Below are 16,177 nucleotides of genomic sequence, written 5' to 3'. Positions count from 1 at the left end.
ATGTGTTTAGTTTATCGCACCATTCTCTGTATGTAAACTCTAGAGATTGTAGTGCGTAAAAATCCCAGGAAGGCAGCTGTTTCTGAGATGCTGGAACGGTCAAAGTTGCTTAGATTACGCATCTTGCCCGTGCTAATGTTTGGTCAAACAACATCTAAAGCTCCCTACTCTATATACTTTACATATTGAGTTGCAGGCAGCCACATGATTCGCTGTTCGAATGTAACCTTCCTTGATGAGCTAAATCAGGTCTGTAGAGCTGAAGGTATGACCTATGTCACTGTGTGGGATAATGTCAGGTTCCACCATGCTCAAATGGTGCAAGCATGGTTTCAGGCCCATCCACAATTTACCATCCTGTACTTACCCCCATACTCTCCTTTCCTTAACCCGATTGAGTTATTTTTCTCCACATGGAGGTGGAAGGTATATGATAGGCGCCCTCACGAACAAGCCACCCTTCTCCAGGCCATGGATGACGCAGGCAATGACATCACGGCAGACCAGTGTCAGGCCTGGATTAGCCATGCCCGAAGATTCTTCACAAGATGTTTGGCTAATGAAAACCTCCATTGTGATGTGGATGAGAACCTGTGGCCAAATACACAAGACAGGGTTGATGGAAATATAGAAGTACAGTAATCAATCCTTTGTTTTGCCTTTTACAGTAAGCCAGTTGAGGAACACTGCAGTGATGTTTTACAGTAAGCCAGGTGAGGAACACTGCAGCGATGTTTTACAGTAAACCAGGTGAGGAACACTGCAGTGATGTTTTACAGTAAGCCAGGTGAGGAACACTGCAGTGATGTTTTACAGTAAGCCAGTTGAGGAACACTGCAGTGATGTTTTACAGTAAGCCAGGTGAGGAACACTGCAGTGATGTTTTACAGTAAGCCAGGTGAGGAACACTGCAGTGATGTTTTACAGTAAGCCAGGTGAGGAACACTGCAGTGATGTTTTACAGTAAGCCAGGTGAGGAACACTGCAGTTATGTTTTACAGTAAGCCAGGTGAGGAACACTGCAGTGATGTTTTACAGTAAGCCAGGTGAGGAACACTGCAGTGATGTTTTACAGTAAGCCAGGTGAGGAACACTGCAGTGATGTTTTACAGTAAGCCAGGTGAGGAACACTGCAGTGATGTTTTACAGTAAGTCAGGTGAGGAACACTGCAGTGATGTTTTACAGTAAGCCAGGTGAGGAACACTGCAGTGATGTTTTACAGTAAGCCAGGTGAGGAATACTGCAGTGATGTTTTACAGTCAGCCAGGTGAGGAACACTGCAGTGATGTTTTACAGTAAGCCAGGTGAGGAACACTGCAGTGATGTTTTACAGTAAGCCAGGTGAGGAACACTGCAGTGATGTTTTACAGTAATCCAGGTGAGGAACACTGCAGTGATGTTTTACAGTAAGCCAGGTGAGGAACACTGCAGTGATGTTTTACAGTAAGTCAGGTGAGGAACACTGCAGTGATGTTTTACAGTAAGCCAGGTGAGGAACACTGCAGTGATGTTTTACAGTAAGCCAGGTGAGGAACACTGCAGTGATGTTTTACAGTAAGTCAGGTGAGGAACACTGCAGTGATGTTTTACAGTAAGCCAGGTGAGGAACACTGCAGTGATGTTTTACAGTAAGCCAGGTGAGGAACACTGCAGTGATGTTTTACAGTAAGCCAGGTGAGGAACACTGCAGTGATGTTTTACAGTAAGCCAGGTGAGGAACACTGCAGTGATGTTTTACAGTAAGCCAGGTGAGGAACACTGCAGTGATGTTTTACAGTAAGCCAGGTGAGGAATACTGCAGTGATGTTTTACAGTCAGCCAGGTGAGGAACACTGCAGTGATGTTTTACAGTAAGCCAGGTGAGGAACACTGCAGTGATGTTTTACAGTAAGCCAGGTGAGGAACACTGCAGTGATGTTTTACAGTAATCCAGGTGAGGAACACTGCAGTGATGTTTTACAGTAAGCCAGGTGAGGAACACTGCAGTGATGTTTTACAGTAAGTCAGGTGAGGAACACTGCAGTGATGTTTTACAGTAAGCCAGGTGAGGAACACTGCAGTGATGTTTTACAGTAAGCCAGGTGAGGAACACTGCAGTGATGTTTTACAGTAAGTCAGGTGAGGAACACTGCAGTGATGTTTTACAGTAAGCTAGGTGAGGAACACTGCAGTGATGTTTTACAGTAAGCCAGGTGAGGAACACTGCAGTGATGTTTTACAGTAAGCCAGGTGAGGAACACTGCAGTGATGTTTTACAGTAAGCCAGGTGAGGAACACTGCAGTGATGTTTTACAGTAAGCCAGGTGAGGAACACTGCAGTGATGTTTTACAGTAAGCCAGGTGAGGAACACTGCAGTGATGTTTTACAGTAAGCCAGGTGAGGAACACTGCAGTGATGTTTTACAGTAAGCCAGGTGAGGAACACAGCAGTTGACCTTTAACTGTATTTTATTTTTTTGTAGCTAATTATTTTTGCTTTGATTCAAGGAACCCTGTGTTGTGATTTTATTGTATTTCATCAATACATGTCATATTTTGTTCAATGGTTCCACTGTGTCTGTAGTATTCTCTCTACTAGTCCTTTTACAGTGATGTATTTACGTGTAGTACCATAATGAAACATGTATCACATATTTTCTACTACAATATGTAATGATTGTACGAACAACGACACAGTGAAACTATCGGTATGGTGATCTAAATGAATGGTCCTGTGGTATTTCATGATAAATGAGTTATTTGAACCAATGATTCTGCAAGTGCAAGGTTTCTTTAAAGATATGAATGCACAATGCAATGTTTTTAACATTGGACAGCCTGTGTTACAGGTGATGACCGTTTTGAGTTTTGTGTCTAGAGTTTAGAAAAAGGAGCACAAGGTTCTGAAATTAGTGCCAAAGTGATTATTAAAAACTGTAAATAAACAGCTCTTCTTTGTCCTTGTGTGTGTGTGTGTCTACATGTGTGTGTGTGTGTGTGTGTGTGTGTGTCTACATGTGTGTGTGTGTGTGTCTACATGTGTGCGTGTGTGTGTGTGTGTGTGTCTACATGTGTGTGTGTGTGTGTGTGTCTACATGTGTGCGGGTGTGTGTGTGTGTGTGTGTGTGTCTACATGTGTGTGTGTGTGTGTGTCTACATGTGTGCGGGTGTGTGTGTGTGTGTGTCTACATGTGTGCGGGTGTGTGTGTGTGTGTCTTACGCTGAAGCTATGGACGTTCTATTGTTCTATAATTCTCTGCTACTGCTCCCACTGTGGAGAGGACATGTGCTGCACTCTCCGCTGTCATTCACTCACACACGCCCTGTGTGTGTGTATGCATGTGTTTGAGTCTGTGTCTGTGCGCCTGTGTGTATGCATGTGTGTGTGTGTGTGCGTCAGCAGTCTGCGTGGTAAGACCCTGCTCACGCCGCCTGCAGTAGCAACAACAAAATGCAGCAGTAGCAGCACCTTCCCTTGTCCTGGCCAGATGAATGGCTGAATAGGCTCTGCCCATGCCCAGCAGAGCCCCTCTCGACGCCCCGACGGCGGGCATGCTGAAAGCGAGCAGGCTGGCATTATCGGGCACAGCCAGACTGCGCTGTGAAAGGGGATTACTCTGCCAGTCGTCACGCTCACAAACACCACGACACCCCAGAAAAAAACACTGTCTCCTCTCCTAGGCCAAACAACTCTCTCTATCTCTCCTCTCTTTCCCTTTCTCTCCCTTCTCTGAATCAGAGGGAAAATGTCTTGTTTAAACAAAGGATTCTTTCTTTTGTTCTTTTTCTCTCTCTCTCCCTCTCTCTGTAAACTAATTGACATAAATGAGTGAGCTTATTAATCATGACAAGCGAGAGAGAGAGAGAGAAAGAGAGAGAGAGAGACATGGAGAGAGACAGACAGAGAGTGTCTGAGAGACACGGACAGAGAGAGAGAGACGGACAGAGAGAGAGACATGGAGAGACAGACAGAGAGAGAGAGACATGGAGAGAGAGAGAGAGAGAGATGGACAGAGAGAGAGAGACAGATAGAGAGAGAGAGACATGGAGAGAGACAGAGAGAGAGAGACGGACAGAGAGAGAGAGACATGGAGAGAGAGACACGGACAGAGAGAGAGAGAGAGGAGGAGAGAGAGACAGACAGCGAGAGAGAGACACAGACAGAGAGAGAGAGACGGACAGAGAGAGAGAGGAGAAGAGAGAGACACAGACAGAGAGAGAGAGAGAGAGAGAGGAGGAGAGAGAGACAAAGACAGAGAGAGAGACACGGACAGAGAGAGGAGGAGCCAGTGTAATTATCTCCCTCCTGCTCTCCTCCTGTGTTATTTCAGAGATGTTTGCCTTCTTCTCTGTGTTTCATTCATTAACTTTTCTATGGTCTAGAGGTTTCTCCAGGACCAAGCTGGTGTTCATCACAGAACGTTTTGCAACATAACATGAAAATAAGCGTTTCTAATTGTAGAAATTCAAGTAGTCCCTCCCTGTTTCAGTCCCGTTTTCTTCTGTTTGATGCCAAATGAATTGGCCCAGGTCACTAAGCCTGCACTCCCCTCACTCCCTCCAGAGTTACTGCAGAGTGAGACAGACAGACCACAAAGCCTATTGTTCTAAGGCAGAAAGTAAGACATTCAACACTCAAAGCTGTTAGGCCCCCATAAAACACATTAGTGCACAAACGGATGCACACACACACACACACACACACACACACACACACACACACACACACACACACACACACACACACACACACACACACACACACACACACACATGCAGGCAGGCATACAGTAGACACATAGACCCTCACACAGACCCCCCACCACACGGCTCTAGAATGAACTGCATCTGATCACAGAACACACTGGCCAACACAAATGTGTCTGTCTTTCATCTAGCTTGTACCTCCATGTCCCCCCCACCCCACCTCTGTCAGTTTTGCATGGAACTGAAGCGAGAGGGCAAGTGAGAGACAGGTGCAGGACAGGGAAGGAGAGACGAGTCACACCACCTGGACTGGTGATCATGTCATAGGGACAAGGGACGTGCATGTACACACAGTGAAGATCTCTCTCTCTCTCTCTCTCTCTCTCTCTCACACACACACACATTGATGATGAATATAGGGTATCACCATCTTTTCTATGGCTATCTTTGGGGAGGGTACTGTGTGGGTGGTGGGTTGTGGTAGGGTGTGGACGGGGAGGGTACTGTGTGGGTTGTGGACGGGTGTGGTAGGGTGTGGACGGGGAGGGTACCAGCATTAAATAACTCACCATTTGGGATAGACTCTTATTTGCTTTAAATGTATATTTTTTCTATGATAAAGTCCTTTTTAAATGGCGATGCTTAACATTTGTGTAACATTTCATGGACATTTTCTTCTCTCTTTACCTGCTCTCTCCTTCTCTGTCTCCTCTCTCTCCTTCTCTCTCTACCTTCTCTGTCTCCTCTCCTTTATGTCCTTCTCTCTCTACCGTCTCTCTTCTTCTCTGTCTCCTTCTCTCTCTACCTTCTCTCTACTTTCTCTGTCTCCTCTCTCTACCGTCTCTCTTCTTCTCTGTCTCCTTCTCTCTCTACCTTCTCTCTTCTTCTATGTCTCCTTCTCTCTCTACCTGCTATCTCCTTCTCTGTCCCCTTCTCTGACTCCTTCTCTCTCTACCTGCTCTCTCCTTCTCTCTCTACCTTCTCTCTCCTTCTCTTTCCTTCTCTCTACCTGCTATCTCCTTCTCTGTTCCCTTCTCTGACTCCTTCTCTCTCTACCTGCTCTCTCCTTCTCTGTCTCCTTCTCTCTCTCCTTCTCTGTCTCCTTCTCTCTCCTTTCTGTCCTTCTCTCGACCTTCTCTCGTCTTCTCTCTCCTTCTCGCTCTACCTGCTCTCTCCTTCTCTCTCTCCTTCTCTGTCTCCTTCTCTCTCCTTTCTGTCCTTCTCTCTCTACCTTCTCTCTTCTTCTATGGCTCCTTCTCTCTCTACCTGCTATCTCCTTCTCTGTCCCCTTCTCTGTCTCCTTCTCTCTCCTTCTTTCTGTCCTTCTCTCTCTACCTTCTCTCTTCTTCTATGTCTCCTTCTCTCTCTACCTGCTATCTCCTTCTCTGTCCCCTTCTCTGACTCCTTCTCTGTCTCCTTCTCTCTCCTTCTTTCTGTCCTTCCTTTCTCTACCTTCAAGGTCCTTTGTGTTTGAAATGTAGTCCTGGTAGATTGTGTAAATCTTCTCCAGATGGGCTTGTTGTCATAGAACCAGGTGCCGAGTCTTGAAGGTCTCCAGTCAAATTGATCTTTCAACCCTAGAAAAGGGCAGCGAAGGGCAACAGCCAGTCAGTGTAGATAGAGACCTTCAATCCAATGGAAATATCACATATTGGCCCTTTAAAATTGGGGCCTGTGTTATCTCTTGCTTCAGACGGAAGGAACATCTAGCTTCCTCAGCTCAGAGAGAGACAGCCATATGTTTAGATGGCAAATTTCCTCCATTACCGCAATCCCCAAGACAGAGATTGTCTCCTATTGTTTACAATCCCCAAGACAGAGATTGTCTCCTATTGTTTACATTCGACAAGACAGAGATTGTCTCCTGTTGTTTACAATCCCCAAGACAGAGATTGTCTCCTATTGTTTACATTCAACAAGACAGAGATTGTCTCCTATTGTTTACATTCGACAAGACAGAGATTGTCTCCTATTGTTTACATTCGACAAGACAGAGATTGTCTCCTATTGTTTACATTCGACAAGACAGAGATTGTCTCCTATTGTTTACATTCCCCAAGACAGAGATTGTCTCCTATTGTTTACATTCGACAAGACAGAGATTGTCTCCTATTGTTTACATTCCCCAAGACAGAGATTGTCTCCTATTGTTTACATTCGACAAGACAGAGATTGTCTCCTATTGTTTACATTCGACAAGACAGAGATTGTCTCCTATTGTTTACATTCGAAACCCAAGTAGTGAATAAGACAAGCAGAGGCTGTATAGTTATTAGTGTATATACAACACAACCAGCTGCATGGGACCTAAAGGATCATATGTCACTTCCACAGTCGTGACGGGACGACTCTAACTCAGTGCTCTCTCTCTGTCTCTCTCTCCCTCTCTCTCTCCTCTCTCTCTCTCTCTCTCTCTCTCTGTCTCTGTCTCTGTCTCTCTCTCTCTCTGTCTCTCTCTCTCTCTCTCTCTCTCTGTCTCTCTCTCTCTCTCTCTCTCTCTGTCTCTGTCTCGCTCTCTCTCTCTCTGTCTCTCTCACTCTCTCTCTCTCTCTCTCTCTCTCTCTCTCTCTCTCTGTCTCTCTCTGTCTCTGTCTCTGTCTCTGTCTCTCTCTCTCTCTCTCTCTCTCTGTCTCTCTCTCTCTATCTCTCTCTCTCTCTGTCTCTCTCTCTCTCTCTCTCTCTGTCTCTCTCTCTCTCTCTCAGCAGCCCCGGGGTATCCTCGATTCTCAGGGAGTCTCGCCCACACCTTCCTTCCCATGAGCCACTTGGATCACCATGCCAACAGCGGCGTCCTGTACGGGCAGCACCGTTTCTACGACACCCAAAAAGGTGAGTGGCAAACAAAATATTGAAATCTAATTGAACACAACAAAGTATGATGTAATTGGATAATGGATATTGCTAGCTATGTGGATGCCCACAGGGATATTACCTTAAATGTGATAATGTAATCCTGTCTTTTAGATTTGCTGCCTGGTTGGCCAATGGATGTTTTTTAAAGGGGAAGTTCAGGATTTTACAGCTTGATATTTCCTCAGCCTGAAAGTCGTCTATGGGCCAGTAAAAACTGTAATCCATGGTTTGGTTTTCTATTAAAACAGACACCACAAACTTAAGCTAACTTTATCCACTACTACCTAACAGTCAACGGAAGCAAACCTTTTTTGTTAAAGTCCAAATCACCTCTAAGTAACATCAAACCAAATATCAGTAGATTTGGTCATGACATTTGAACTATTACACACATTAGCCATTAACTTGTGAGGAAGTGGTGGCTGAAGTGGCTGAAGTTTGCAGTGGCTGTTTAAAGGAAAACAAACCATGAATTACACTTTCCAACACAAATCTCTAAAATCCTGAACTTCCCCTTTAGGAGTCTGTTTCTTTCTACAGAAACAGAAATATAAATGCAACATAAAACAATTTAAACGATTTTACTGATTTTCAGTTCATATAAGGAAATCAGTCAATTGAAATAAATAAATTAGGCCCTAATCTATGGATTTCACATGAATGGGCATTGGCACAGCATGGGTGGGCCTGGGAGGGTATAGGTCCTCTATAGGTTCTCTGGCAACAGTTCTGGTGGACATTTCTGCAGTCAGCATGCCATTGAAACATCTGTGGCATTGTGTTGTGTGACAAAACCAGCATATTTTAGAGTGGCCTTTCATTGTCCCCAGCACAAGGTGCACCTGTGTAATGATCATGCTGTAATCAGCTTCTTGATATGCCACACCTGTCAGGTGGATGGATCATCTTGCTCACTAACAGGGATGTAAACACATTTGTGGACAAAATAATATTTTTGTGCATTTAGAACATTTCTGGGATCTTTTATTTCAGCTCATGAAACATGTGACCAACACTTTACATGTGGCCTTTACATTTTTGTTCAGTATATATCATTTAAATATTTTATATTTATATAATTTTTAACTTTTATATCTTACAGAGAACTTCTATCTAAGAAGCCTTCCGTCCCAGCCCCCTCTCATCTCAGCCAATCACGGTCTTCCGCCCATCTCCAGGGCGGGGCCGGGACACCCTCAGGGCTCCTGCAGTCGGGACATGGACCCAGGGGGCGGAGTCAGCCTACACAAGGGCCTGAAAGAGGGGTCCGTCGAGAGAGGGGTGGTCCCCAGCACCAAGGACAAGGAGAGGCCCAGCAGCAAACAGGAGGCCAAGGAGCGTCAGCAACACCACAGCCACCACCCCCAACCCTCACATCCACACCACCACCACCCACACCCCGGCCACACACAGCCCCACCCCCACCAGCAGCACCCCCAGTACCCCCAGCACCCGGTCTCCCTGGAGGAGGTCAATAGCAGAGCTCTGGAGAGGCACATGGAGCACCAACAGACCCTAGGAATGACCAGAACCCTCAGCGCCTGCCTGCTCAATGGAAAGATGCAGAACGGGGGGGACTCTGGGACGGGGGGAGCCAAGGCTTCCATGACTAGCTATGGGGGGGAGGTGGTGGGGAGCAGGGGGGCTCAGACACAGGCCAGCCACAGACACATGGAGGGTGGGGGGAACATCCGCTGCACCAAGGAAGGGGTGAGCGGCGAGATGAGGATCAGCGAGCAGCCTTCGGACTGTCTGGAGGGGAGGGGCCAGATGCTCCACCACGCCCTTCCCTACTCTGTGGCGCCGCCCCTGCAAATGGGTTCAGCCGCTGGGGGAGGCCACCCCCACCTCCACCCCCACCACCACCCTCACCCGCATCCGGGGGGGTTCCACTGCCTTCAGCTCCACCCCAGCCATCCCCACCACCCCCACACACACCACCACCCGGACTTCTTCTGCCCGCCTCCACCTGCCCCTCTAACCAACCCCTCGCCGCACGAGAGGGGAGGGGGAGGGGGGCGAGACCCCAAAGTGACAGGGCCCACGTTCATACCATCTGTAGGGGGAGGACACCTGGGGGACAAGTCCAGCGGGCAACCCTTCCAGATGGGCACCCCACCTGACTGCCAGGGGTTGGTGGGTGGGGGCGGCAGTGCCAAGGACAAGGCCATGGAGAAGAGTAACTGGCACAGGAAACAGCAGCAGCAGCTGTACAGAAAGGCTGAGAAGACCCCGGACTGGATGCAGCAGCAGAGTCACCACCCCCAACAACCCCATCCCCAACAACCCCTTCCCCAGCAGCCCCAGCCCCAACAGCCCCAGCCCCAACAAACCCAGCCCCAACAGCCCCAGACACAACAACCTCAGCCCCAACAACCCCTTCCCCAGCAGCCCCAGCAGCACCAAGCCGTGCGTTCTCGCAGCGTCGAATGCATCAATAGCGTGGGAGTGGACACCACCGATGTGTTCCGGCCCTCTCTTCCCCAGGGAGCCAAGGCCGGACACTCCCTCCCCCACTCAGTCAACACCTCCCCCTACAGAGACTGCTCCCTCCCGGGCCCTCTGCCCAACGCCTCACCCCTGGGGGGTCGGGCAGGTGCAGGCGGTGGTGCTGGAGGTGGGAGTTGTTCCTTACAGAGAGATGGTCAGAAGGTGGCCCGTATTCGCCACCAGCAGCACGGTGGGCCTGGCCCGGACGCCCCAGCAGCAGAGCTGAACCAGAACAACAAACAGAACCAGGACCTGAACAGGAAGCTGGAGATGTCCCCGTACGGCTACAGCAACAGTGGGCAGGGACAGCAGCATCACCCCCAGCAGCCTCCGGTTCCTCCCTGGGCCATGAGGCCTCACCACGTCCACCCTGCAGAGGAGGAGCAGCAGCGGAAGGCCTACATGGAGTCTCTCAGTGGTGGCAGACAACAGCCCCAGCAACAACCAGGGCAAGGTATGGGCCTCCCTCCTCATCCTTCTCCCCAGCCCCAGCCACCTCCACCCCCAGCCCCCTCTCAGCAGCAGCAAGACCCCCAGGTCGCCTCACAGGCCCAGGAGGAGAGCAGTGCCATGAAGAGCCTGCTGAAGTACAGCACCCAGCAGCCCCTGCTCCTCTCCCAGAAGAGTCCCTTCGGAGGCCTGGGGAGCCTCAAATCCGCTGGTCTTGGGGGTCCTGGAGGTGGAGCCCCCGGGGTTAGCTGCACCCTGCAAGGCAGCAAACAACAACAGGCCCTGCCCACCAGGAAGGGTCCGGCCAATGACGGCGAGCGCTCTGACTGTGGGGGGCGTGGCCGGGAGGTGGGCGAGGCGGTGGGTCACGGTGAGGGAGAGGTGCGCCAACCGCCTGTGGGCATCGCAGTCGCCGTGGCGAGGCAGAGGGAACCGTCCTGTCGCCCGGTGGACGCCCACACCAACAGCCGGCAGGGGCGGGTGCACCCCTCCATGAAAGGTACGGGGGTAACCTCCGGGCCTTTGGGGTCACTTGCTTAAATAAACAGAAGGAGCAGGGGAACTGAGCAGAGATTATTTATCTACGACCTTTGGAAGACCTCGCTGATGAAAAATAAACAGCGGGCTTTGCCAAAGCCTAAAGTAGAAACAGCTTTATTTGACTAAACAGTTAGAGGCACTGGGAGGAAAAGAGAGGAGGAGAGGAGTACATGGCAGGATATCTGAGTCTGTGGCAGTAGAGCTGTAGTAGGTATGGTTGGGAGAGAGAGAGAGAGAGAGAGAGAGAGAGAGAGAGAGAGAGAGAGAGAGGCAGGCTGTAGAGCTGTAGTAGGTATGGTTGGGAGAGAGAGAGAGAGAGAGAGAGAGAGAGAGAGAGAGAGAGAGAGAGAGAGAGGCAGGCTGTAGAGCTGTAGTAGGTATGGTTGGGAGAGAGAGAGAGAGAGAGAGAGAGAGAGAGAGAGAGAGAGGCAGGCAGTAGAGCTGTAGTAGGTATGGTTGGGAGAGAGAGAGAGAGAGAGAGAGAGGCAGGCAGTAGAGCTGTAGTAGGTATGGTTGGGAGAGAGAGAGATAGAGAGAGAGAGAGGCAAGCTGTAGAGCTGTAGGTATGGTTGGGAGAGAGAGAGAGAGAGAGAGAGAGAGGTAGGCTGTAGAGCTGTAGTAGGTATGGTTGGGAGAGAGAGAGAGAGAGAGAGAGAGGGAGCGAGAGAGAGAGAGAGAGAGAGAGGCAGGCAGTAGAGCTGTAGTAGGTATAGTTGGGAGAGAGAGAGCGAGAGAGAGAGAGAGAGAGAGAGAGAGAGAGAGAGAGAGAGGCAGGCTGTAGAGCTGTAGTAGGTATGGTTGGGAGAGAGAGAGAGAGAGAGAGAGGCAGGCTGTAGAGCTGTAGTAGGTATGGTTGGGAGAGAGAGAGAGAGAGAGAGAGAGGCAGGCAGTAGAGCTGTAGTAGGTATGGTTGGGAGAGAGAGAGAGAGAGGCAGGCTGTAGAGCTGTAGTAGGTATGGTTGAGAGAGAGAGAGAGAGAGAGAGAGAGAGAGAGAGAGAGAGAGGCAGGCTGTAGAGCTGTAGTAGGTATGGTTGGGAGAGAGAGAGAGAGAGAGAGAGGCAGGCTGTAGAGCTGTAGTAGGTATGGTTGGGAGAGAGAGAGAGAGAGAGAGGCAGGCTGTAGAGCTGTAGTAGGTATGGTTGGGAGAGAGAGAGAGAGAGAGAGAGAGAGAGAGAGAGAGCAGGCTGTAGAGCTGTAGTAGGTATGGTTGGGAGAGAGAGAGAGAGAGAGAGAGAGAGAGGCAGGCTGTATAGCTGTAATAGGTATGGTTGGGAGAGAGGCAGGTAGAAGCAAGACCCATTGGTAAGGGTAGGAGAGTAAGTTAGTGGCACAGAGGACTTAGTGTTCCCTGGGACTTAGTGTTAGAGATTCCACCCTTAATGTTAGAGTTTATGTAGAGATACCACCCTTGAGGTTAGTTTTAGATAGATATTCGTGAGGTGCAGAGACTGCGTGTTGGGGGTTAGGGCTCATCAGGGGAAAGGTGGTGAAGACTTCTCCCTGAACTGATATTTGTCTTCTAGGACCTCCTCGCTCCATGTATCCCTCAGACCCTGCAGGAGAGGAGGAGAGGAAGAGGATGAGTGGAGAGCGGATGGGTCTGACCTGCCTGGAGCGAGACAGAGAGGCCTACATCAGGTGAGACTCAGTCTGACATTACTCAGCAACATGACATCATCATACACAGCGGGGCAACTTTCTGATTACAGATGTCAACAAGAACAAAACGTAGACCTACCAAGGCTGTCACTATACGCTTGGAAAGAGGATATGTCACAAACAGCAACATGTTAACATATCATTCCTGGAGACACCCTACCAGTGTTGGAGGCAGCGTTGTGTTTGCTAGCATAGAGTGGTAACGGTATCTACCTAACAGTAAATAAGTGTATTGTTTCACCCCACAGTTAAAGTTGTTTACAGTTAGTTAACAGCCGCTCCTAGACTCATTACTAGCTACCGTAACACTGTAGTGTCAAAAACAGGTCTTCAAGTAGGTGTCTTCCTCTACTCTCACCTTCCTCCTCTACTCTCACCATCCTCCTCTACTCTCACCATCCTCCTCTACTCTCACCTTCCTCCTCTACTCTCACCTTCCTCCTCTACTCTCACCATCCTCCTCTACTCTCACCATCCTCCTCTACTCTCACCTTCCTCCTCTACTCTTACCATTCTCCTCTACTTTGACCTTCCTCCTCTACCCTGACCTTCTTCCTCTACTTGGACCTTCCTCCTCTACTCTGACCACCCTCCTCTACTCTGACCTTCCTCCTCTACTCTGACCTTCCTCCTCTACTCTCACCTTCCTCCTCTACTCTCACCTCCTCCTCTACTCCGACCTTCCTCCTCTACTCTCACCATCCTCCTCTACCCCGACCTTCCTCCTGTACTCTGACCTTCCTCCTCTACTCTGAACTTCCTCCTCTACTCTCACCTTCCTCCTCTACTCTGACCTTCCTCCTCTACTCTCACCTTTCTCCTCTACTCTCACCTTCCTCCTGTACTCTGACCTTCCTCCTCTACTCTGAACTTCCTCCTCTACTCTCACCTTCCTCCTCTACTCTGACCTTCCTCCTCTACTCTCACCTTTCTCCTCTACTCTCACCTTCCTCCTCTACTCTGACCTTCCTCCTCTACTCTGACCTTCCTCCTCTACTCTCACCATCCTCCTCTACCCCGACCTTCCTCCTGTACTCTGACCTTCCTCCTCTACTCTGAACTTCCTCCTCTACTCTCACCTTCCTCCTCTACTCTGACCTTCCTCCTCTACTCTCACCTTTCTCCTCTACTCTCACCTTCCTCCTCTACTCTGACCTTCCTCCTCTACTCTGACCTTCCTCCTCTACTCTCACCATCCTCCTCTACCCCAACCTTCCTCCTGTACTCTGACCTTCCTCCTCTACTCTGAACTTCCTCCTCTACTCTCACCTTCCCCCTCTACTGTGACCTTCCTCCTCTACTCTCACCTTTCTCCTCTACCCCGACCTTCCTCCTCTACTCTGACCATCCCCCTCTACTCTCACCTTCCTCTTCTACTCTGACCATCCTCCTCTACTCTCACCTTCTTCCTATACTCTCACCATCCTCCTCTACTCTGACCTTCCTCCTCTACTCTGACTTTCCTCCTCTACTCTGACCATCCTCCTTTACTCTCACCTCCCTCCTCTACTCTGACCTTCTTCCTCTACTTGGACCTTCCTCCTCTACTCTGACCACCCTCCTCTACTCTGACCTTCCTCCTCTACTCTGACCTTCCTCCTCTACTCTCACCTTCTTCCTCTACTCTCACCTTCCTCCTCTACTCTGACCTTCCTCCTCTACTCTCACCATCCTCCTCTACCCCGACCTTCCTCCTGTACTCTGACCTTCCTCCTCTACTCTGAACTTCCTCCTCTACCCCGACCTTCCTCCTGTACTCTGACCTTCCTCCTCTACTCTGAACTTCCTCCTCTACTCTCACCTTCCTCCTCTACTCTGACCTTCCTCCTCTACTCTCACCTTTCTCCTCTACTCTCACCTTCCTCCTCTACTCTGACCTTCCTCCTCTACTCTGACCTTCCTCCTCTACTCTCACCATCCTCCTCTACCCCAACCTTCCTCCTGTACTCTGACCTTCCTCCTCTACTCTGAACTTCCTCCTCTACTCTCACCTTCCCCCTCTACTCTGACCTTCCTCCTCTACTCTCACCTTTCTCCTCTACCCCGACCTTCCTCCTCTACTCTGACCATCCCCCTCTACTCTCACCTTCCTCTTCTACTCTGACCATCCTCCTCTACTCTCACCTTCTTCCTATACTCTCACCATCCTCCTCTACTCTGACCTTCCTCCTCTACTCTGACCTTCCTCCTCTACTCTGACTTTCCTCCTCTACTCTGACCATCCTCCTTTACTCTCACCTCCCTCCTCTACTCTGACCTTCTTCCTCTACTCGGACCTTCCTCCTCTACTCTGACCTTCTTCCTCTACTCTCACCATCCTCCTCTACTCTCACCATCCTCCTCTACTCTGACCTTCCTCCACTACTCTGACCTTCCTCCTCTACTCTCACCATTCTCCTCTACTCTGACCTTCCTCCTCTACTCTGACCTTCCTCCTCTACTCTGACCTTCCTCCTCTACTCTGACCTTCCTCTATATTATTCTGTGTTTTCTGTCTCTCCTCATTTCTCTCTCAATGGTTCTATCTCAGGGATAATAAGAATCCAGTGGACTTCACAAGGATCCATCCGTCCAACAGCTGTCACGGTGACATCACCTCTCACCTCATGGTGCCGGGTGGGACTTCCCTACAATCTGGCCAATTAGGAGACCCCTCTGCACATGCACACGCCCACTCGGCCCACCACCATTGGCTGCCGAGCACTGGAAGTCCCTCCATCTGGATGACAAGCCACTCCTACGGTGAGAAAGTTCAATTGGATTCAAATTCAGAAAACTTTATTTCCATAATAACCAACGTGTTGATGTCACCCTACAAATAAAAAACAATAAGACGTCTACAGATGTATTCTAGATCAGTCTTCATCTTGCTATTTCATGTCCTGTTGCTGCCTTTGCAGGCTGTGTTGCAGTATAGCTGTATTGGTAATGAACGACACATGGCTGGCTACTGAATCTGTTGTAACATCTTCCTGATGTTGCAGGAATCGGCCACTCAGCCCTTCACCAGAACCTCGCCCCAGGTTTTTCTGCAGCCATGCCAGGGTCTCTACAGCCTGTGCTGCCTCTGCCCCAGGACCCGTCTACCCAGCTGGTGGTGCTACCCACAGAGCCTGCTGCCCACCCTGTTACACATCACCTGGGTGAGCCTCACTATTGTTCATTGTCTTTTCTCAATGGTTTTCTCCTCTTGCATGTCACTCTACATCCTTACTTAGTTACCCCAATACCCCATTACACCTTTACACCTTAGGTTTGAGGGGTAAGTGTTATGGGGTAAGGGTAGGGTTAAGTGGTAAGAGTTGAGGGGTAGGTGTTAAGGGGTAAGGGTAGGTGTTAAGGGGTAAGTGTAGGTGTTAAGGGGTAAGGGTAGGTGTTAAGGGGTAAGTGTAGGTGTTAAGGGGTAGGGGTAGGTGTTAAGGGGTAAGGGTAAGTGTTAAGGGGTAAGGGTAGGTGTTAAGGGGTAAGGGTAGGGGTAAGGGGTAAGAGAAGGTGTT

The 16,177-nt window shown here is 49.5% G+C and overlaps 1 protein-coding gene across 3 annotated transcripts in view; it reads left to right on the top strand.

Annotated features, from left to right (window-relative positions):
* LOC139365176 (BAH and coiled-coil domain-containing protein 1) overlaps window positions 1-16,177 on the top strand; it is a 115,348-nt gene that overhangs the window by 35,073 nt on the left and 64,098 nt on the right. For all 3 annotated transcript variants that reach the window (XM_071102621.1, XM_071102623.1, XM_071102622.1), the window contains exons 3-7: window positions 7,391-7,516; window positions 8,643-10,979; window positions 12,545-12,659; window positions 15,211-15,422; window positions 15,665-15,823. In XM_071102621.1, the coding sequence (XP_070958722.1) occupies window positions 7,391-7,516; window positions 8,643-10,979; window positions 12,545-12,659; window positions 15,211-15,422; window positions 15,665-15,823 (2,949 nt within the window). The remainder of the gene's footprint in view (window positions 1-7,390; window positions 7,517-8,642; window positions 10,980-12,544; window positions 12,660-15,210; window positions 15,423-15,664; window positions 15,824-16,177) is intronic.

The sequence above is a fragment of the Oncorhynchus clarkii genome, chromosome 13, assembly GCF_045791955.1.
Source record: "Oncorhynchus clarkii lewisi isolate Uvic-CL-2024 chromosome 13, UVic_Ocla_1.0, whole genome shotgun sequence".
NCBI classification, from domain to species: Eukaryota; Metazoa; Chordata; class Actinopteri; order Salmoniformes; family Salmonidae; genus Oncorhynchus; species Oncorhynchus clarkii.
The sequence above is the reverse complement of the archived record's forward strand: the minus strand, read 5'-3'. Positions and strand labels throughout refer to the sequence as shown.